The sequence below is a fragment of the Lagopus muta genome, chromosome 20 (assembly GCF_023343835.1).
Source record: "Lagopus muta isolate bLagMut1 chromosome 20, bLagMut1 primary, whole genome shotgun sequence".
Classification (NCBI taxonomy): Eukaryota; Metazoa; Chordata; class Aves; order Galliformes; family Phasianidae; genus Lagopus; species Lagopus muta.
In genome coordinates, this window is record NC_064452.1 from 2510970 (window position 1) to 2533146 (window position 22177).

The 22177-nt window shown below is 46.0% G+C and overlaps 1 protein-coding gene across 1 annotated transcript; it reads left to right on the top strand.

Moving 5' to 3' along the window:
- The first annotated feature begins 14042 nt into the window (after positions 1-14042).
- On the top strand, positions 14043-22119 carry RNFT1 (ring finger protein, transmembrane 1). The gene is made up of 9 exons (XM_048966906.1): positions 14043-14160; positions 14617-15021; positions 15821-15897; positions 16276-16376; positions 16982-17135; positions 17801-17959; positions 18758-18823; positions 19619-19720; positions 19909-22119. The coding sequence occupies exons 2-9, from the start codon at positions 14658-14660 to the stop codon at positions 20041-20043; spliced, it is 1158 nt and encodes a 385-aa protein (XP_048822863.1). The 5' UTR covers positions 14043-14160; positions 14617-14657; the 3' UTR covers positions 20044-22119.
- The last annotated feature ends 58 nt before the right edge of the window (positions 22120-22177 follow it).

Below are 22177 nucleotides of genomic sequence, written 5' to 3' on the forward strand. Positions count from 1 at the left end.
CCCTTCCCCGAAATCAGCGATCTTCGTGGAGAGGGTGAAAATCCGTCCGTGGGGGGAAGGAGGGGGAGGGGGGAGAGGGGTGGAACTGCGGGCGGCCCTCGGAGTCTCGTCGGGCGCGGACGGAGCGTCCCAGCGGTGCCGTCGGGGGGAATCGCAGAGTCTTCAGGGGGCGGCCAACTCCCCCCCGGCGCCGGGTGACGGCAGGCAGCGAGGGGCCGCAACGAAACCCTCACAGCACCCCCCTCTCTCGTTAGCCCCCCCCTCCCTCCTAAGGGACCGGTCCCTTAAAAAATAATAATTAAAAAAAAATAATAATAAGTAAAAGGAGGGGGAAAAAAGTGTGCGGGGGGGGAGAGGGGGAGGGGAAGAGAATAAAAATATAAAATGATGATCTTCAGCCGGAGCGATCTCTTCTGCGATGGGGGGCGGTGTGTGAGGGGTTGGGGGGGGGGGGGTTGCCCGCAGCCCGCCCGCGGGGCGCGCGCCGCCGCCGCCGCTCTCCTCAGGTGCGGGGGATCCGGGAGCGCTGCGCGGCGGCCCCGCGGGGGCGGAGGGCTGAAGGCCCCCTCCTCTCGCCGAGGTCTCTCCTCAGGAGGGCGGGGAGGCGGCGGCCGAGCCCCGGGCTCTCCTCAGGCGGAAGGGCCGCGGGGAACGGGCTCGGAGCCCACCCCCCCCCGCCCCCCCTCCTTTCACACCCCGACTGAGGGATGCGACGGCTGCTGCTGCTGCTTCGCTGCCCCGAAGCCCCCGAAGCCGGCGGCTCTCCTCCTCGCTGCCCCTCAGCGGTGCCTCTGTCGGCGGCTGCCCGGCCGCGGCATCCTGTTCAGCCGGCTGCCTCTCAGCACCTCTCCCCCATGTCGCGTCGCGGCCGGAACGGCGAAGATGGGCCGGGAGGGGGGAGAGGGGATTCTTCCGCCGTTTAATTCTGAGCCCCTTTTTCTTTAATGGCGGCCGCAGGGACGAAAGTCGGGGCCCCCTGCCTCACGCTCATTGGTCGGCGCGCCGTCACGTGGGCCCGCCCGGCCATGGCCGCCGTCGCTGCCGGGGGGAAGCAGGGCGCCGCGGCGCGGCCGCCAGGCGCCTCCCGGGCGCTGCGGCGCGGGCGGCTTCCTCGTTGGGAGGCCGCCACCTAGCGGCCGCGCCGCGCCGCTGCGCAGCGGGTTGGCGCCGCAGGTCTGGGAGCAGCGGCGGCGGTACGCAGGGGTTCGAATCCCGCGGCCCCGCGCTAGGCCCTCCGCTCACTGCACCCCAGGAATGACCCTGAGCCAAAGGCCGGGCTTGGGCGAATCTCCTTCTATCCCTGAGCAACTGGAGCTCTAAATCTCAGCCCTTGGTACGTTCTTCCCAAGGTCTGCGCTCCAAACTATGTAGCACTGCAGAACAGATTCCATATTAAGAATGCCAGAGCAGTTTTGAAACGGCGGAGCGCTTGCAGTGAGCTTTAATTCAGCATCACATCTGTGCTCCAGTTCTGTATCAGAACCGTGCTCCAAGAAGCAGCGTTTTCTCCACACAGATATACGTAGTGCAGCCCATATAGACAAATCAGGTGGTGGCTTCTCTGCCCCCATGCACAAGACTTATAGATAACTCCAAATTAACATGCTACAGCAACAGCAAAATCTAGTTTTAAAAAACACTCGTAAAGCAAACGTATCTCCTTCACCCTCTCCTATTCCATATTAATTTTTTAATGTGTACGGAATATAAAACATTCCGATCTGCATGCAGGTTTATTTTGCTGGTGAAGTTGAAGTGGAAATTCAAAGTGCCTGCAGTGAGGGGAAGCTGTAATGGCTCTGTTAATGTGACATTCGCATGAAAACCTGATCTGCTCCCATAGCTGCAACACAGCTATGCAATGCGATGATGTTTCGAAGGCACTGCAAATTATTTCAGGGCTGGCGAAGGAGACGAGTGGCAACCTCCTGCCTGGGGGAGTGGGAGGGAAGGAGAGCTATAAATATGTCTGTATGGTGAGATGGGAGAAAAAATGTGCCGTTGGATATTTTCACAGGGAGAAACTTTGGAGATTTACTCACACTCGGACTATTTTTGTATGGCGGTGTAGGCATGCAGGATCCTTCTTTTTATGTAAATAGCAGCAGAGTATTCTTATTGCAGGAGGTTCATTCCCTCGTTGGAGCACAGAGCCCTTTCCACGCTGCGGGTTTCTCTCTGTGGTGAGAACTGTGGGGTGATGGGTTCTGCTGTGTGCCACCAAGAGGCAGGGAGAGGCCTCCAAAGCTTTGGTCAATAGAGTGATTCTCACCATGCAGAGAGAGATGTGTGGTATTATTGGGTTACACCTCAACAGGGAGAAACCCAACACTTCAGAAGGAATAAAAGAAAGCTCGGCGTTAGCACATGCAGTCCTCTTGATTTCATAGAGTCACAGACCCACTATGGTTGGAAAAGATCACTGAGGGCTCTCAGATGGCCAAATCCAACCCCAGCACACCTCCACCATGCCCACTGACCGTGTCCTTCAGTGCCACATGTGAGCAATCCAGAACAGCCCCAGGGATGGGACTCCACCACTCCCTGGACATCCTGTGCCAGTAGGATGATCCCAGTAGGATGATACCAAATTGTTACTGGAGGAGAATCCATTGCTTTTGCCTTCAGCAATGCACATCAGTGTCTGGAGGAGAAGATTAACCCAGTGTCTAGTGCAGGTTTACTTCACAGCTTTGAGGAACCCAACCTCGGTGTAGGTTGCTCCAAAAGTAATGCTTTCTATTTATTTCCATGGAAACTACCACAAAGAGCTCAGTAATGCTATTTGATGGAGCAAAGTCTCAGCTACAAAATGCTGATTTACAACGCATTCACCACCATTAGCTGTGCATCTTCACGAGTGATGAAAAAGAGCCTGCATGCCATGCACATAACAATCTGCACCAGCAGAGGTGCCCCACTGTCACCATCACTACTGCTGAAGCACGCCACCACCACTGTGCTCACATCCACTGTTTGGTCTCCACGAACATTCAGCAAGTGTTGATGAATGTCCATGGGTGGGAAGGTTCATCCCATACTCCTGTACCACCACTACCCACTTTTCAAGTCGTGGGCCAACGTCAACAAATAGGAGGCATTACTTTTGGAGGAACCCTTGCATGTAAAATGCACAGATCCAGTTTGTGAGCACTTATGTATTAACCACAACAAACACCTCTACAAGACCCCAGCGCAGCCAAGTGCAGAACATAATTTTTCCAGTAGGCATAAATATAAGATGAAGAATATAGAAAACACTGCCGAAAGAGGAAACAAAACCAAGCCATCAACTGGAGATGTGCTTCAGGAGTCATCCCCTTCCTGTCTCTGGGTTACAGAATCTTCAGGCCACCACTTTCCTAATGACACATACCCTCAGTGACGTTTGGGCAGGGTGGTAATGGGAAATATTGGACATGAGACACCGCATTGCCCTTTGCACACAGCAGCTGCTGTTTGAGAAAGGAAACCTCCTTAAAAAGGGGGAGGAGGCAGATTTGAAAAAGAAAAAAAGAAAAAAATTGTGGGGAAAAAAAAAAAACATTCATGAAAAGATGCCATTTTTCAGAGGGGTTTTTTTTTGCATATTTTTCATCTCTGCAACTTCCAGAAGTGCATTAAGCAGCATAACCAGCAGCTGTCACATGCAGCCTTCTTCTACCCTCTTCCGCCCCCCCCCCAGAGGAAGGCTGCCTAGGGGAAATTTAACATGTATTTCTGTGTATACATTGTGGATACATTGGATTTGTATTGCAAGTGATAGGGCCAAGTGGGGTTGTGCTTGTTCTCAGGTTAATCTTTCTGCAATATAAACTTGACCAGATTAGAAAAAAAAAAAAAAAAAAAAAAAAAAAAAAAGCTACTGTTTAAATTTAAATATTAACCAATGCTTTGGAAAGGACAGGAGTGGGGGTGAGATGATGGAACTGCATCACATTGAAGCCAATGGATTTGTTGGGAACTGGGCTGTTACAGCCACTTGTCCTGGTAGCAAGGTCACATGGAAACATCCATCCAAGAGCAGGAAGGGATGGGAAATTTCCCCTCTGCTCAAAAGTCTTCATTTGGACAGGAATGCAGCAAAACAAAACATGGAGTTTTATATATAATTTGCATTCCTGATCTGTTGCTTTTTCATTCACACTGAAAGATTCCCCTACTGAATATGGAGAATCAGTGGTCTGCAGCACCTCCTGCATCCCTGCGGACCAAGAGATGCCACCTTTTAGAACCACAGACTAACAAGGAAGAAATGCAGCTTAAGGACAGCAAGACACGAAGAACAACGCCTCTATTGAGCCTCTGCTTTCCATTCAGACTCTCTCCCAATTTTTAAGTATTTATTTTCTACTTAATTAGTTCAAAGAAAACTGAGATTATAGGATGGAACACAGTGCCAGCAACCTGAGGTATGGTGTGCAGACTGACTGCTTAAACATCAGCTATTGTGGTGGTAATTATTGTAATTGGTCCACATGAAGGAAATATATCAGCAGAGCAGAGTTCAGGCTTGTGCCAGCAGCCCCGACTGGCACACAGGGTTCTATCAGGAGGATACAGAGGTCTCAGCAGGCCCTGTTGCTGGCATCTGCTCAACAGTTCTCTTCTCCAAATGGTTTCAAAGGGACTTGGGTGGGAAGGAGGATAATTTTTAACAAATTAAACTACCTCAAAATGGCTGAATGCCCAGAGCCGTTTCGTCTGCAGAGTCACCGCTACCAAACAACTGGCAAAAGATTACAAATATCATTGCTGGAAAGAAATGTCTGTCAGGCTTTAGCAATACGATGAGATCCTACAAAGTAGCCCCAACCTGTGCTGTGTGTGATGCTGGAGGTATGTACACAAATGGTACAGCAGTGTATTTACACAATGTGTTTCTTGGAAATAGCTCTCTCCAGTTACTGGAATCCACGTGTTCCTATAAGGCCATGCCATACAGTTGTATGAATTTAAAAGACCAGTTACTTTTTAATTAAAAAAGACAATAGCAATACTCCCACAGGAGATTAGATTAGGGGCATTGTTTGTTTCCCGTTAGTCACATACTTACAAATCTTACAGTGTCCACAACTGTGGTTTGGATTTGCACTGTTTTCACAGATGTCTGTTGATGGCACACCGATGCTCAGCTGCTCTGTTTAGATATTGCAAGAATGCTTTCTGTCCAGTGATGAAGATGTCAGTTTTATCAGAGGCCTGTAAGAGAAGAGCTGAATTGAATGCACGGCAATAAAAAGAGGAATATGAGAATTTCTGCTCTCTTTGGTGTCAGCTTTGGTTAAGGCGTTTGAATGCACATGAATGGTCCCATCAGGACCTCTGGGGGAGCTGACATTCAGGATCTAACATGTTATTGCTTCTGACCACAGCATTAGCTGCTGCTTAGGAAGAAGGAAAGAGAAAAAGATACGTCCATCCAACAATCAAAGATAAATCTTTCTGCATTTCATGGCTTGGACAGAACTCTGCTGTGAAAATACTGCACTTATCATCTCCAGTCTGGGCTGAATGACTGCGCACACTCCTGAAATCTGCAGCAGGAAAACCAAAACAAATCATTGCTGCATGTCTGATCTTGAACCTTTTATTCACGGAAAGGATTCTGCTTAATTCATATGAATAAAGACAGCATGACCAAGTGTGACATCCTTCATGGGATGTACGCTTATCAGAAAAAATACTCTATCATTCCCATCTTCTGAATCAGCAGTTTACCAAAAGACACTGAAAGTTAATTTGAATTACTCTGAAAAATAAGCTGACAGATAAAAATAAGGCAACTGAAGAATTCAGTCCAATCATCTTCATTCAGATGTTAGTCTCTATCAGATCTGGATACCACTACAATGGACAGGTTCATTTACCAGAAGCAAAAATCTTACAACGTGCTTACGGCACAGATCTCAGATTTTTCCCATTATTGGCATTTCCTGACAAATAAGTGGAAATTACTTAAAAGTTTAATCATTATATGTTTGTCTTCTGAAATTGGAGACAAATGATGACCATTTGTAACTCACCAGAAGGGATTATCTCCCACTTTGCAACGGAACTCCTGTGGTCCCCATTTGTGAGTTGCAGCACGTCAGAGCAAGAAAGAGACCTGTTTGATCCAGCAAATGATAGCAAGCCCTTTACGTGTCTGAGGTGCAACAGATGGTCCTCCAAGAAGAGCACACTGAGTGGCAGCACTTCATTAGAGCAGCTTGGAACATCATCAGCAATTACGCAGAGAACTTTGCAGGGGGAACCTCTCTCATCACTGTGTTCTCTCTTAAATAGTGTTAATTTCCCTGTTAGGTGATAGAAAGTTGTATCATCCACAGCCAGAAGAGCTGGGCAAAGGACTGGGAAAGGAAACACCTTTGGCTCTCCCAGTGCTATGCAAAGTGAAGCACCCAAAATGGTGTCACTTGTGAGAAAAGACATAAATAGAACAGTAATTAGCAGTAAGAGGAAACGAGTTTTGGCATGTGACTGTAAAACTACTCACCTGCAGCCAAGTGTTCCATGGAAATATAACTTATGAAAAAGAAGAAGAGTTGAAACAGTGTCCTTCAGACTGGTAGAGCTGGGAGGTCTGCAGATATGCAGAATCTCCAGGAAAAGCAGTAACAACAACAAAGGCATAATTACTGAATGACAACCACCTTCCTTTGGGAACTGGAGCAACTACAGGGACTTTGAAGAGCCAACACAAAATGCTGCAGCTCTGCAGCATGGGGCAAGGTGAGATTTGGGGTTGAGATGGTGTATTTCCATTTTTATAGATAAACTACTCTCCAAGCCAGCAATTGAGTACACAGCAATACGTTTAGAGTTATGATAACCAAGGAGAGAAATAAGACGTTGATCATTTAGCTTCCCTCTCTCCCTCTACTCCTGGAATTTGTTTTTTCTGTTGCAAAATCTTCTCCACTCTGAGTAACATTTGATGTGGTGGCATAAACACAATCAAAATGCATCCTTCAGCGCCGTAACTTCAATGCTGATGGACTCATAACTGCATCGCTCTCTCCCCAATGAGCAGCAGTTCCTTTATGTTTGCTTATGAAGCGTAAACCATCCGCTTGTCACTACAGAGACCTTCTGTAGAGGACTTTGAAAAACATCCCCAGCAATTAAAGTGACATCAACAGAGGTGGATTGGTCACATTACAGCAGAAAATGCCCAGCTGTGTCCTTCCAGCCAAGCAGCAGTCTTGGAGGGTTCTGCGACGAAACAAAAGATTTCAGATGTGGAAGGCATGAAAGCTCCATCCCAAAATGCACACAGAGCTTTAAGCTGAGGCTGCAGTGTACATGTGGAGTTGGAGGACCAGCTGGAGGCCGAATCAAATCAACCACTATTTAATATCATAGTAAAGAAAAAGCTGGGTTTGATGTGTTAAGATATCAAAAGCTCCAACGTGTGCGGTTGAAAGAAGTCTTTAAATAACTTTCAGGAAGTCTGACTGGTGTTTGAGCAGCACTACATACAGTCTGAATATTTCCCCATCTCACCAAGGCATGACTTTGCAGTGTAATTCCGACAAGGCTGGGGAGAAAGCAAAACACCTCCCATGCCATGGAGACCCTAAAGATTCAAAGGAACCGATGGAAGTGCCCTTCATCTGCAGGCAGATATCTGCAGACACAGTAACAGCAGTGACAGCCCAAGGACAAGGCAGTAGAGCAGCCACACAGCAGTACGTGCACCAGTGGCATCTGGGTCCCAGAAACACAAACTTCTAGGGTGTAGCATCTGCAGGGCACCAGAGAATGAAAACTCACCTTGGTCAGGCAGAGCTACGTCAACAAGGATCACGTTTGTATTATTACTCAGCAGAGGTACTTGGACTAAAGAGATCAAAGGGACACTTAGGGAACACGTGGGACGTGTGTGCAAACGTGTGCAATCAAGTCGGCGTAGAGGAGCTGGGATTCTGAGTTCCTTCTTCTTCAGTAAGTGAAGAAAACAGAATAAAGAAGTCTTGTCAAAGCACAAAATCATCAGAGTGTTGTGAGAAGATGGAAAACAACCTTGGTGAAGCACAAGCGCAGATAAATCCGATATATATAAAAATTAGAGTACAGTAAGTACTCTTACCACTGCAAAAAAAGAATTAAAAGAAATTTCTCCCCTAAGGAAGGTTTTAAGACTATTTTCCTTTCCTTTGGATCTGCGTGGCTGTGAGGTCCCGTAGGTAAAGACTCTCTTGCAAATAAAGCGGTCGTCATCACTTTATTGCAAGTGCAGTGGAGAGCTGCCTTAAAAAATAGATCTTGTAAGTAGGTTTTATTCCTGTGAGTAATCTCCTCAAAGGGGGGAAAACATGAGCTAAAATTACTTGCACAATCACATTGCATAACTGTGCCTACCAGTGGTGTTGGTCCTCCCTTTTCCCAAGTGCAAAAACACACAGATTTTTCTCTCTCTTTTACTGAGTGGAAAAAAAATCCACATGCACTCAGATACTTGCAGACTTTGGAGGAGCACAGAACAACGGGGCACTGTGTGCCCCACTCAGCACATTGCTTCCAAGAAAAAATGTAAGGAGAAGAATGCCCAAAGTATGCAGTGATTCTTTCAGGACATGGTTTCATTATTAATACATCCCCTAAGATGGCGCGCGCCGTGCTGCGGTTTAATTAGATGTTAACTGGAAGGGGGTTTGAATTTATGAGGTAATAAGTGTATTTTGGACTAATAAACTCTGAGGCTGAAACGTTTATTTATTTAGAATATAAAGATTATAAAGCTGATGGGAGACACGCTCAGGTTGTGCTGAGATGCTGCTGTTTACCCATTGACTCTGCAAAATAATGTTTTCCTTCTTTTGGGACGTAGAGCCAAGAGTGCTATGATGCTACTGAGAAACCATCCAGCAACTGTGTGTTCTCACAGGCACAGACAACTAACGCTTACAAAGATGTTGCAGCTTCAGAAGTTTCACCCTTTCATCATTTTGCCATTTCCCAAACTATTACGCACTGCATACATAAGGTGCACACTGTGCCTTCTGATGGCCTTACTGTGATGGGAAGGAAGGACAGATTTCCTACTGCAGTAACCACAGCCTGAACAAGTGCAGCAGATCCCTCACGCCCCCTGAATTCGGGCTATGATTGGAATGGATGATCTTAGTGGTCTTTTCCAGCCTCAATAATCCTGTGATGCTCTGAATTCCCAATTCTCTCCATTTTCTCCCTGCAGATTTTCCTTTCAAGGCTACACCAAACAGTTGGCCACTGTGAGGATTTCCATCCCAAACAGCCGTGCCAAAAAGGAGGAACCAAATGGTGCAATCCATTATCCTCAGGCAGTTGAAACCAGAGCTTCATGCGTTGCCACAGTTCTGCTCACCCAAGGTTTCTCTGTTATTTTAAAGGTGTCAATGTACCACATGGGCAAGGCAGATCAAATTTAGTTCTGGCAAAAGGGAGCACGACTGAAGTAAAAGAGTGGGTTCCTTCTGCCAGAGCTCAAATTAGGCCTGAGAGAACCACAGAGGAGATAAGCAATAAGAAGTCTGCAACACCAAGGAAACAAGACTGACAAATGCAAGGGGACCCATCAGAAGGATGGCTGCTGTGGCACCAGTGGATAAAATCAGAGAAACTGGCATCGTGAGGCAGGCAAGGAGAGTGGGACAAACCATGTTGTCCATCTGTGAGTAAAGAGAATGATAGAGTCATAGGTTCTGCTTCTCTGAGCCCATCTGTGTTGAGTGATGACTGTGTGAAAGCTGTGCTGCTGAGGGCTGGGAAGACTTAAGCAGGTACACACATATATATGAAAGAAGAAGGAAAATGAAAGGTGCTTGTGAATTGGTTTGGGGGATCCAACTGAAATCGGCTGTGGGTTCAGGCAGCCTCCAGTCTGACTCCACAGGTTGAAAGCAAAGACCTCAACGCTGCTCTTGAGGAGGCTCAATGGACAGTGAATGGAAGGTGATGGTGACGGCCGTGTCCCAAACTCCTGCTTTTAATTCCCAGGCCTGTACACTCTCTCCAAATGAAGCAATCAATGGAGAGAACTTTCCAGCACTAAGATCTCAAGGCAGCATGTTATTCATACAGCTTACGTAGATGTCTTTACCCTCTGGAAAAACAAAGTTTAAGAAAAATGGTTCTATCTTTGGGGAACAGTTTAAGTCTCGGGATAACTGCATTAGGAAATCTAGCTCTATTACTTCGTATCTTCCATTTTATTACTAGATTGGTAATAGGAAATTACCAAATAAAATTGGTATTTTACTTGGTAATTTTTTACTGTGGGCCTTGTCTAATATAAAAGATGGTGATCATCAAATTTATTCAAGTTTTCCTGTCAACAACATCATTAACCAAATCCCTCAATTTCAAAGTAAATAAAAGCATCTGGGTTTCTCGCACAGCAAGACTGACTTGCATATTTAAGCCTCATATATAGATGGATTTGCACCGGACCAAATTTGCATATTAATGAAGGGCTAATTGCTCTTTGCAGTCAATTTTATGCAAATGAATTTACTCCTCTCAGTACAATTTTCATAATGTGCAGAAAGGAAAAAAAAACCACGCAAAACTTTTTACAAAGTAGAGAAATGTGAGACAATCAAGGAAGAAATATCATAATGGCATCAAACAGCTTTACATTAAATTGTATATAATTCATCTTTTATACTGTTGCTTTATTTTAACAGCCTCCCACAAAGAAATGAACAGTTCATAAAATAACTTCAGCCTATTCCCTTCCCTCCATCTCAGACCTTAACAGCTTGCAACAACACGTTATATCATCTTCTTTCCAACTGGAAGGACGGAGCCAGAATTTTGAAGGGAAGATAATTTGCTCAACAGGGCCATTTTCCCTCAGTTCTGAGCACTTGGGAGATGCCCTCCTCAGGGATTTGAACATCATTTCTACCCACTTTTGCATCGTTACCAGCTCAAGGTCCAAATCCTACTTCAGTCTGCAGGAAAAGTATGTGGGGAAGACAGACAGCAACCAGTGCTGAGGGGAAAGAATGGTGAAATTAGGGAGGAAAGGGGAAAATATGGGTTCTGGGGGAGAAAAGGAAAGAAAGTGGAAATGGAAGGGGTGAAAAATGGTGTCTCTGTGTATATTTGAGTCTAAGCTAAGAGGAAAATGGAAGGGTTTGGGTGTATGTTCAAGGCTAAGTAAACAACTGAAAGAGAAAGATGCAACTGCAGAGAAGTGAAGGAATGAGACAGATAAGAAAACAATAAATAAAGTGAGAATCAATGAGGACAGTTAAAGAAAGAGATAAAAGGAAGCAGTGAAAAGGAGAACATAAAGGCGACACACAGATGTGTGGTGTAGGTGGGCATGGCAGCGATGGGAGGGCAGTGGGACTGGATGGCCTCAGTGGTCCTTTCCAACCTTAATGATTCTGCTATCCTATGATGTACTGTGGTAGCAGCACGTTCCTTGAGCCTTTTCTCTTTTCTTCTTATTCCTGTCATCCCATTTTCTTCCTGGGTGCCACAGAGTTTTGTCAGCAGATCTCCTACAGCCCCAAGGTTTTGCTTCTGACTGCAGCATGTGGAGGATGTCTTGTGGATGTGCTCCTCATGAGCAGTACAGCAGTGGCTGTGTGTAGGTAAGACCTTCCACTGCAAAAAATTGGGCTGTAGGGCAGAAGGGTTGGAGTTATAATAACAGTAATGATTGAAAAGCAAGCAAAAAAAAGGGCAAATCCCACCACTTAACCAGGAAAATATCACAGTGCCACACTTAAAGAACTGTGACCAAAGAAACAAGACTTCAGTTTGGCTGATCAGCACACAGGACTTGCTGTTACAACTTATTTGAAAGGAAACTGCAACTCCTTGCGTTCCATCAAATGACAACTTTTATTCTGAACTGTGAATTGAGGACACCTTCCAGTTTTTCAGATGAAGAGCAGAGGGGAACACATCCCCTTTTGTAACTCATGGGTATGGCATTTGAAAACCTGCTCTGGGCACTGCTCTGCTTTCTTCTTCCAAAGGATGTCAGGTCCAAGCGATGAACGCCGTGTGAATGTAAACTCAGATCATTACCCAAACAAGAACAAGATGTTCCACCTAAAAGGATGCTTTTCAGCTGATGAGGTGCCTACTTCTAATTATCAATAAAGGTTAGTCTGACCAGATGTAAGTAGGCACCGAATATACTGATAACGATGCAATCTTAAGGAGAAGACTGCGGAAGCAGAGCTGAATCCAAACACAAAATCTCCATCATGCAGTCTGAAGCCACACGAGCTGCAGTTGCACGATGACACTGCTGCAAGAATTGGTCTTCCTTTGGCATTTGTCCCCAGTAAAGAAAAGGAAGCTTTCTACCGCAGTAACAGAACAACATGCAGGTATTAGGAGGACTTAAAAATGCATTCAGGTAACGGCAGGAACATTTCCTGGCCTTGTGACTCTGGGTAACACCTGCAGCTCTCGCTGTCTGAGCTGGGCTGCATCCCAAAGCACCACCAGACGATGAGCTCTGCAGCAGGACAGCGGGCATCAGAGCTCCCGTTCCTGGAGATGAGTTGTTTCTTCCAGTACAGCTTTAACACCCGTTAGAATAAACAGTAAAAAACGGATGTACCCCATATTGATTTATTCTGTTCGTAAAGAGGAATGGCGTAACGGTAAATCCAATCCACTCAATGAGAAGTTTATGAGCTCCAATCTATCAAAAGGGCAATGAAAGCTCACAGACGGTGATTAACTAACGATCTGCTGGGAAGAGACACACAACATTCAACTCTGTTACAGCAGAATCATACCCTGACAAAAGGCTCCTGGGTTGGCTGCCGCCATCCATCCTTCGTAACACCTTGGAAGTTCATAAGGAAAGGTTTGTTCACCATTTAGCCAAAGTGCATCTCAAAATAAAGGTTTTGAGGGGAATCCACATCCAGATCTGCACCAGCACAGGTGACCCACAGGGGTTTTTGTTCCAGGCCCTGTTATCACATCAGCATCCCTGTGTGAGCTGCAGCCACGTGTGGCAGCAGTGTTGGTTATGGGAAGCTGAACCTCCAAGGTAACTTTCATGATCCAGATGAGCTATCAATAATCATCTCTTTTTAAATACAGCATCCTGTAAATCCTCCTAATTAGTAAATGAGATGTCAGCTTTTTAGCAGCCGGTCCCCAGCCTGCTTCCTTGTTTATTTTCTTGAATTCAATTACGTTTGCCACCTGCTGGCCCGATCACCTAAATGACACATTCTGGATGTAAGGGAGGAGCTGGGCCATAAACAAGAATTTCATTATAGTTTAATACAAACTATCATCTCCCTCACCCATTTTATCTGCTTTATGAGAAATGTTTGTGCTGTTTTCCCCCTCCAGGGCTCTGCTGTGGGATGCTGCATTCCCAATGGCAGACGCAGGGATGCTGCACTTCTCAGACCATATAAGAAACCCAAACAGATTTTTCTGGGCTGGGATGATGGCAACAGTGACCTGAACGTACAACTTCTTGAGGAGCACATAAGGTAGGATGGGAGGGTTGAAAAATGAGTGGGGCGAGTGAAGTGCCCTCCGGCTGAGGAGGGGACCCCGTGCATTGGGGTGGTAAAGGGCTGGGCAAAGATTAAGTTTGTGATCCCTGATCTGCGCTAAGAGGGAATCATGGGGCCACGTCAGGATTGCCGTTTGTTCCAACATCGTTTCATATACTTATTAACCACGATGGGAAAAGCAGACAAACAGCGGCAAAAGCTGCCGATGGCATTAATGACGGGGGCACCGCCTCGCAGCTGGGAGGACGGCAAAGCCCGGGGCTGCTCAGATCTCAGCGCTTCTCTCCCGCCCCGTTTCCCCACCGGACAGCGCGGCGTCAGTCCGGCTCTGGGTGCAGTTCCGGACTCATCCAGCAGGAGGCGCCAAAGCACCGCTGGGTTAACGCCGTCATTGGGCACCGCGGGAAGAGCCGCCAACGGTGGGCGAGCGTCGCGACCGGCATCGCGCGTGAACGTTCGCGCGCCTCCGGGCAGCGCGCAGAGCCGCGCGTTACGGCCAACGGCACAACGCCCGCCCTGCTCAGCAGCACCGCCCGCCCGAGCCGCGCGTCGCCACAGCGACGCCTTCCTTCCCTCCTCCTCGCGGCTCCTCCTCTTCCTCCTCCCTACTCGGCGGCGGCAGCGGCGGCGATGGAGGTGGCGGCCGCGCGATGAGGTTCGGTCGCGATCGGGGCGGCCGGAGGGAGCGCGCGGTGCGGGGCGGTGCGGGGCGGTGAAGGTCGGTACCTCCCGGAGGCTCCGCCCGGAGCGCGTCCTGCGTGGCTCTGAGACGCGGAAACGGCGGAGTTCGGCGGAGCCGCGCGCCGTGCTGCGCTGCGCCTTTAAGAGCGGCGGCGGCCTGCGGGAACCGCGCTGCCATCCCGGCCGCGGGCTGCGTGGCGGCACCGAGCCCAGATCTGCGCCCGAAAGCCGACGGACGCTCCGTTCCAAAGGCTGAATGAAGGCCGTCGGGTTTTGCGAGTTCCTCTCTGCGCAAGAGGAGTTTAAGCCTTCTGTATCCCCGCAGCCACCGCGCGTGTGTGTGCGATGCGCTCTGCTGTGTTTCGGTGCGTTTTTTAACCTCCGGAATTCGTTGTGCTCTTCCTCCAAGTGTGACTTTTTGTTTCCTTAGAGACAAAGCATTGAGAGCCCGGCCCAGGAAAAGCTCCCACCATGCAAGCGAGCTGCAGCCATCCGCACAGCACCCAGGGGAGCGGCGGTGACCCTTCGCCACCCCAAAGCGCGCACGCAGCCGGGCAGAGCTCGTGCCATCCGAGCGGAGATGTTCACATCCAGCTGAGCTCTGCTGGGGGAGAAGGCGGAGAAAACGCGAGTTGGAGGCGTTCGAGGCTGAGTTCGCAGAGCCGCTCGCACGGTCACAGCCACAGCGAGGGGGGGAGCTCTGCTGACGGCGCTCCGGACCCGGAGGAACACAGCAGTTCCATCTCCGAGCTCAGATGCGTCCTCCAGTGGCTGCACAGAAGTCTGCCCTATGTTTTGATTCTGGGCGTCAAGTTGATCGTGCAGCACATCATCGGTAGGGTGTAACAGGGCAGAAACTCCCCAAGAGATGGGCCAGTAGAAATGCCTGAAATAGCATCCAGCTCGTTTGTAGCTTCCTTGCTTTGTTCATCAGAAACAAAGAGTCACTGAACTGTCTTTCACAGAATCCTAGAATGGTTTGGGTTGGAAGCAACCTTTAAGATCATCTAGTTCCAATCCCCTGCTATAGGCAGGGACACCTCCCTCCAGACCACGTTGCTCAAAGCCCCATCCAGCCTGGCCTTGAACACCTCCAGGGAGGGTTCACAGCCACAGCCCTCTGGGCAACCTGTTCCAATGTATCACCACTCTAAAAGGAAGACTTTCTTCCTAATATCTAGTCTAATTGTACCCCTTTCCAGTTTAAAGGCATTTTCCCTCATCCTGTTGCTACATGTCCTTATAAAAAGTCCCTCTCCAGCTTTCCCATAGGCCCTCTTCAGGTGCTGGAAGCCTGCTAGAAGGCCCCAGCTCTCTCAGCCTGTCCCTGCAGGGGAGGTGCTCCAGCCCTCTGATGGCCTTCATGGCCCTCCTCTGGACCTGCTGCAACAGCTCCATGTCCTTGTGTTGGGGGCTCCAGAACTGGATGCAGTGCTCCAGGTGGGGTCTCATTGAGCAGAGCAGAGCAGAGGGACAGAATCACCTCCCTTTCAGCCCTTTCCTGCTGTTTCCTTTTCTGGCATACATAAAACGTGCTTAATTATCAGCGTTGTAATCAAAGCTATTGTAATCACACAGAAATACAACAGGGGCTGGTTATTTTAACCCAATTCCATTTTCTTTTCTCCTAACAGGCATCTCTCTTGGAATCGGGCTGCTGACAACCTACATGTATGCAAACAGAAGCATAGTAAATCAGGTTTTCCTCAAAGTAAGTATCACCCCCTGCAGCACAGCTCTGTAAGTTAACCACAGCCTTTATCCATCAGCTCTTGAGAGAAACGTTAATGGAGGTGCTGGATCTGGCACCATTTGGTACAAGGCAGAAGTGGTTTTGTAAACTCAGTGCTTCTGTATGGTATGGAGCTTTGCAAGTAAGGTGGCAGAACTCAGAAAGCTTTTCTTCCTTTCCCTCTTGCTATTCTGAGAAAAGCTTTCTGCAGTTTAGAGGAAAATATAACTGTGTTTGTGGCCTGAAATCGATATGATGGAATCTTCCAGTAGTAACTGTTCAGGTGAGATGGAGAGTGCTTTGGGGATGCAGTTAAGATGTAGATAAGGATTGTGATAAGTCCTGGTTACCTTACAGGAACGGTGCTCCAAGTTGCAGTGTGCTTGGCTGCTGCTGTATCTCACTGGATCCTCTCTCCTCCTGTATTACACCTTTCATTCTCAGTCTTTGTACTATAGGTAAGTAGAGAAACATCACCATTCATGTCACAATCCACACAGATGCAAACTGGAAATACTTTATCTGTGCTGCTGCCACTTTTCTTTAATTGTAGCATTGGTTCCTCTTTCATTTTCATCTCCATTCCTTCTCCCCTGCTCACCTGGATGGTGCTGTCCTTAAAAACAGTTCCTTTGAATTTGCAAAGTAATACTGCAAATGCAGTGGAGGCTCTGAGCCATGGGGACGTGGCTGGCTGTGATTCCCAGCTCTGAGCCTTCCCCCTCATCCTCAGCATACGGAATTCAGAGCAGTCTGAAATTCTGTGGGCTTTATGCGTGCAGTTTTCCTCCTTTGCTGTTCTGTAGCTACAGTCTTGGGTGTGCATCAGTCAAAGACTGTAACTCAAAAATAGAAAAGAAAGCCTTTCTGTAGAGGATGGGGGTTGTGATGAAGGTTCAGAAATGGAGAGGCTGTCAGAGGTCACAAAGGATCCATTTATGGTGAAAAGTTCATTTTCAATTAGTGCTGCTGTGATCATCCTCAGTTAGCTTTCCTTTGAGCAGGACGCTCCGTTCACTTCTGATTCATTGGGGTCGGGTTTTTTGTGTGCTTTGTTTTGTAGCTTAATCTTTTTAAACCCTACTGTGGATTTTAAGAACTTCTGGGAGGTACTTTGGATTGTGGGAGTCACAGACTTCATTCTAAAATTCCTCTTCATGGGCTTCAAGTGCTTTATTCTCTTGGTGCCTTCTTTTATGATGTCCTTTAAATCCAAGGTAAGAAAACCATTTCTTTAAGAACATCTGCTAAAATAGCTAATGATTAAATTCTATCCAGAGGAAAGCCTTTTAATTAAATGTCTGTACATCAGCCACCTCTGCACCACGGGCAAGAAAACCCTGTAGATTTCTTGTTCTTCTTACAGTCTGAACTGAGAAAAAATTGCTTGTATTGTTTCATTGGATAAATGGTTTATTTCTGCTGTAAGAGATGGGATGAAGAAACCTTTTATTTGAAGCAATGGAAGAATGTGTATGCAGGCTGTTAGCACAGCAGCTGCTGTACAGTATGATTTTACTAAGTTCCTGCATTGGGTGGTGGGGTATTAATGTGCATCTGCTTCCCAAGGTGAGACATGCAAAGAACAAGCCGAGTTCTACATCCAAACAGCAAATAGCACTCGTAGTTACAATTACTAACAATGTGAACAAGTGTAGGTAGCATGTGATAGCATCTGAGCAGGCAGTGTGGGTAGATTTTCTCCTTCAAAATGTACCAGGACTTTATTTCTGAGGTACGTTGTGACGCAGTCATTTTTAGGCCATCGTTAACGCAGTTTTCTTTGTTCAGTTCAACTACTCTGTGCTTCTTCCTCTTTAGCAATGAACTGTACACGTTTGCATTTTACATCTTGTGAGATTCTTTTGCATGTCTTGCTTAGGGCTACTGGTACATGCTGTTAGAAGAACTCTGCCAGTATTACCGTATGTTTGTCCCCATCCCAGTTTGGTTCCGTTATCTTATCGGCTATGGGGAGCCACACAGTGTACTTGGACAGAGCCTTGGGACATTGCTGGGCCTTTCCTACCTCATTCTCAAGGTGGGTAAGCTTTACAATCCTCTAAACTATTTTGCAAATTAGCACTAGAGCCATGTAAGCCAACACGTTTCTGGTTCCTGTATCTGAAGTGATTGAAAAAGGGAAGAGTGGCTCAGAGCACTGCATTTGTCTTTTGTTTTTTCTTCTCCTCCCCTCCATCTGCTCTGGGCATGGATTGGGGTTGTGCAGCAAAGAACTCTGTTGCTGTGGGTCTCTTCTCAGATCAGACATCGATCTGACTGTCATCAGAAATAGAGAGGAGGAGAGCTTGCAAAAATAAAGGTGAAACTGATGGTAAAAAGGAGGTCAGCATTTTCTGGGAAACTCTATTTTTCTCTCTGCTAGAATTTGTGTGCCATGTTAAACAAGCCAGAGAAGCATTTAAAATAGCTCTCTCATTTGTTGAAGAGCTCAGCTGCCCCCAAAAAACTCAGTACAAGTTCTGCTTTGAATGTGAAAAATATGTGATGACGTTACAGCGTCTTAATCACAAGCCTAAGGACTGCTGTACACACAGTGATAATTCTAATATATCTGCAATTGAACAATTCACATCACCCATGGTATTTTTCTTCCAAAGAACAGCCACCCAGCACTAAAAAAACCTTCAGGCTGAATGAAGGATTACATCCCAAGCAACTGAAACAGGGTTGGTCCGAACCCTTTCTTACCTTCCTGCTGACATCACATTGGCAGCACCACTTCTGCTGCTGGGATCTGCACAAAAACTTGAAGTTTTCTTCAACTCTCAGAGAAAAACATTAACCAGCACTCATCTTCTTCTCCTTCCTGTTTCAGCTTTTGAGCTTTTTTGGACAATGGAGAAACTTCAGAAAGGTTTTGCGGATATTTTGTACGCGACCAGTGAGTATTGAATGCTTTTATCTAAAAAGCAGTAAATCTGATATACATGAAGATGCTCCCCTTTGAAATAACACTTTCCTCTATGACTTCGTGGATCTCTCTCAATGGCAGCTGTGTTTTTAAAGTAATCCCTCTGTATTTGTTCCCTCATTTTGCAGTTCTGACTGCATAATTATGGGGTAACGTGAACAAAAGCAGTCTGTTCTGCATGCCTCTTCACACACACTTCTGTCAGATAACATCACCCTTTTTCCCTGCTTTCTAACTGGAATAAATACTGGTTGAATACAGGCAAAGCTTGTAGCAGAAATATAAGCGAGAAATGAAGCTTGCCAAAACAATTGCCATGTAAGTAACTGCTGTTAGAATAAGTTTCTCAGTTTATCTATCTGTAGGGACAGGTATCATTATTTAGCCTGCTGTTTGCATGGGAAAATACACAAAAGATTTTAGAGCCTGGTATCGCTGACTTAAAGTGCTTAACTATTATTTTAGATAAGTGCTTAAGTCCTGCAAAAAAAACAAACAAACCTGTTCAAAGTTTTTCCTACAGCCGTGTTCAGGGGAAGAAATTAACTTAATTAACTGCATGCCCTACAGGAGATGGGAGCGTGTGATCTGTAGGCCCCCTGCATCAGCTGTGGAAAAGTTCAGCAAAACCTTGCTGGATCAGGGATTGGGTGCTTTCCCTGCCATAGCAGCCCTGATTCCTTGTTCCTTTCTGTGCTTTCTGGTGTTTGTTTTTTTTCTCCCCACTTAGAAACTAGTATGTGCTGAAAAAATGTTGTTTTGCAGCACTACGGGGTGACAGCAAGCAAGAAGCAGTGTTCTGAATCAGATGATATTTGTTCTATCTGCCACACTGAATTCCAGAAGCCTATCCTGCTGATCTGCCAGGTAATACACACCATCAGAATTCATTTCTGCAAAGTTAAAGTGTTTTTAAGAACTGGTAAACAGAACTACATAGAGTTAGATCAGCGTTTGCCTTCTGATGATCTTTAGAAATCAGGCTGTGCAAATAATGTTCCTCCTTACGAACAGAAGAGCTCAGAAGCTCTAAGCTGTCATTCTTTTCATTACAGCACACATTCTGTGAAGAATGCATCTCTTTATGGTTTAATAGAGAAAAAACATGTCCACTCTGCAGAACTGTTATTTCAGACCATGTTAACAAGTGGAAGGATGGAGCCACATCAATGCGCCTGCAGATTTTCTAAGGCATGTCAACCAACTTGCTTTAGTTTACTCGTTCTGTACAGCTCACTGCAAATGGGAGTGCAGGTGGCACAGGGAATGAGTTTCCCAAATTGAGGTATCTGGGATTTCTTGCTTCTAGGAAATGTTTTAATACTTCAAACAGCGCAGAGTGCCGACTTCTTAAGTGTAGGAAAATAAGTTTATAAAGTGAAAGCAGGAAAGTCAGCATTGCTTCTATTGTGATTCTTTCAGAAAGCAATCAAACTCTTCCAGAACGCTGTGTTTGCAGCAGCTTCTTAAATCAGCATTTAATTTAAAAGCTCACGGAGTGTTCCAGGCTGTGCTAAATTGTATTTATGCCTCTAACACTGCCCAAAAACCCAGGGTGAGCAGTGAATTTCATACTCTGGACTACAGTGGGAGCTAAAGCTACCTGTCACACCTGGCATTGATGATGTCTTAATGCTACAGCAGCTTCTCCCTGCATCAATACTAGCAGCTCTCACTGCACCTGGAGATAAAACAAGATGTTTCTCCCTTAGGCTTGTGCAGATTTCCAATTGATTTAACAGATTCAACACAGAAAAGCAACCGGTGATGTTAGTTTTTTACTGAGCTTTTTCTGAGATTGGTATTTTTAAAAGATCTTTAATAGTCTATTTTTGTCACAGCAGGAACCAGATTTTCTTACAGGGGAGAATATTTTATACTATACATGCCATTTGTAGTGTGCATAAGAATCAGAGGGAATAAAGGCATTTAAATCTATTTGTTTGGTGCACGTTGAATAAAGAAATGAGATTCATTGCAATAGATGAGATTCATAGACGAGAACTGAATCTGTCATGGAACAAAAATGAGCAGGGAGGACTTTAGGTTGGGTTCTGAATCTGTGATGCACCCCTATAAACAGGCAGCTCACGTGGCTCTCCAGACACACAATCATATTTGGACTTAGCAAACAGTCTGAACTTGGTGCTTTACCTCAAAGGTGCTCTGTGCCTTTAGATGTTTTTAAGCAGGTATTGTGTGAGTACTTTGTATGCAGTTTGAATGCCATATTTCACTCTGTCAACAAATAGCACCTTTAAAAAAAAAAAAAAGCTGTGTGTGAGCCCAATGCACAGCTTAGGAGAAGGCAGAGATAATAACCAACTTAGCCAGTATTCTACAGAACTAAGAAATGTCACTTATCCTGGATCAGGTTTTTTCCTGAAATGCTAATGCCAAGAGTTTACTCACTGTTTTAAGTTGGTTGCATTTAGGATCAGAGAACAATTTATCTTTTTATCTCCAAGTTAATGAATTTTCTTCAAGATCCAATGACTATTATCCAAATCCAACAATATTATCAGGCACAGTTTATTAAAAAACGAAACTGAACAAGAGCTTAAAAGAGATTTGGATCAGCCAGGTTAGATTTACATTTCAAAATTGAAACAAGTTCATTCTCATCTTAGTTAGAGAAGAAAGAAGTGAGTAACTTACAGCCATGAAGGACATCCTCTCTGATCCTGCAGTCAGCATCATGCCATTGAGATGCAGCTCTACCTGGAGCCAGAGCTCAGGTGAAGGTACTGCACCTGTAGGACAGACTGATCAGCATCTCTGGGTCCTTAAGTTCTCAACATAATTCCCCCTCCCTCCTTTTCCCTTTGAAGATGTGTAGACCCACACTTATACTTAAGCCCTACTTCCTGAAAAAAAAAAAGTCTCTTGGATGAACATGTTTAAATTTTCAGTCATTGCTGCCCATCTTATTCTGCAGCACGTTTAGTTCCAACTAACTGAAAGATGAGAAGCAGAACAGGGATTACCTTTTTTTCCTCCTCAAGCTCAAGTTTGTTTCTTGAACGCGGCTACAAAGCCAAGTTAATCTAGAAGAGAACAAGCTCTAGAAATTCATGTATAGAAACCAAATACAGTAAATCATCGAGGATCTGCAGGAAGAACACTGAAGTCAGGTGCTGTGTTTTTAAGAACTTCTCTTCCTCCTGTGCCCATCTGTAACAAAGGCTAGGGATTCCTCTGTAAAATAGGCCATGGACTCAATTAACAGCGACAGCAGTTTGGCTTGATTCCCTTTTTAACGTTAACTCCCAAAGCAAGCATCCACCATAAGGGGTGGACAAACATATCCTGTGTTCTCTAGCA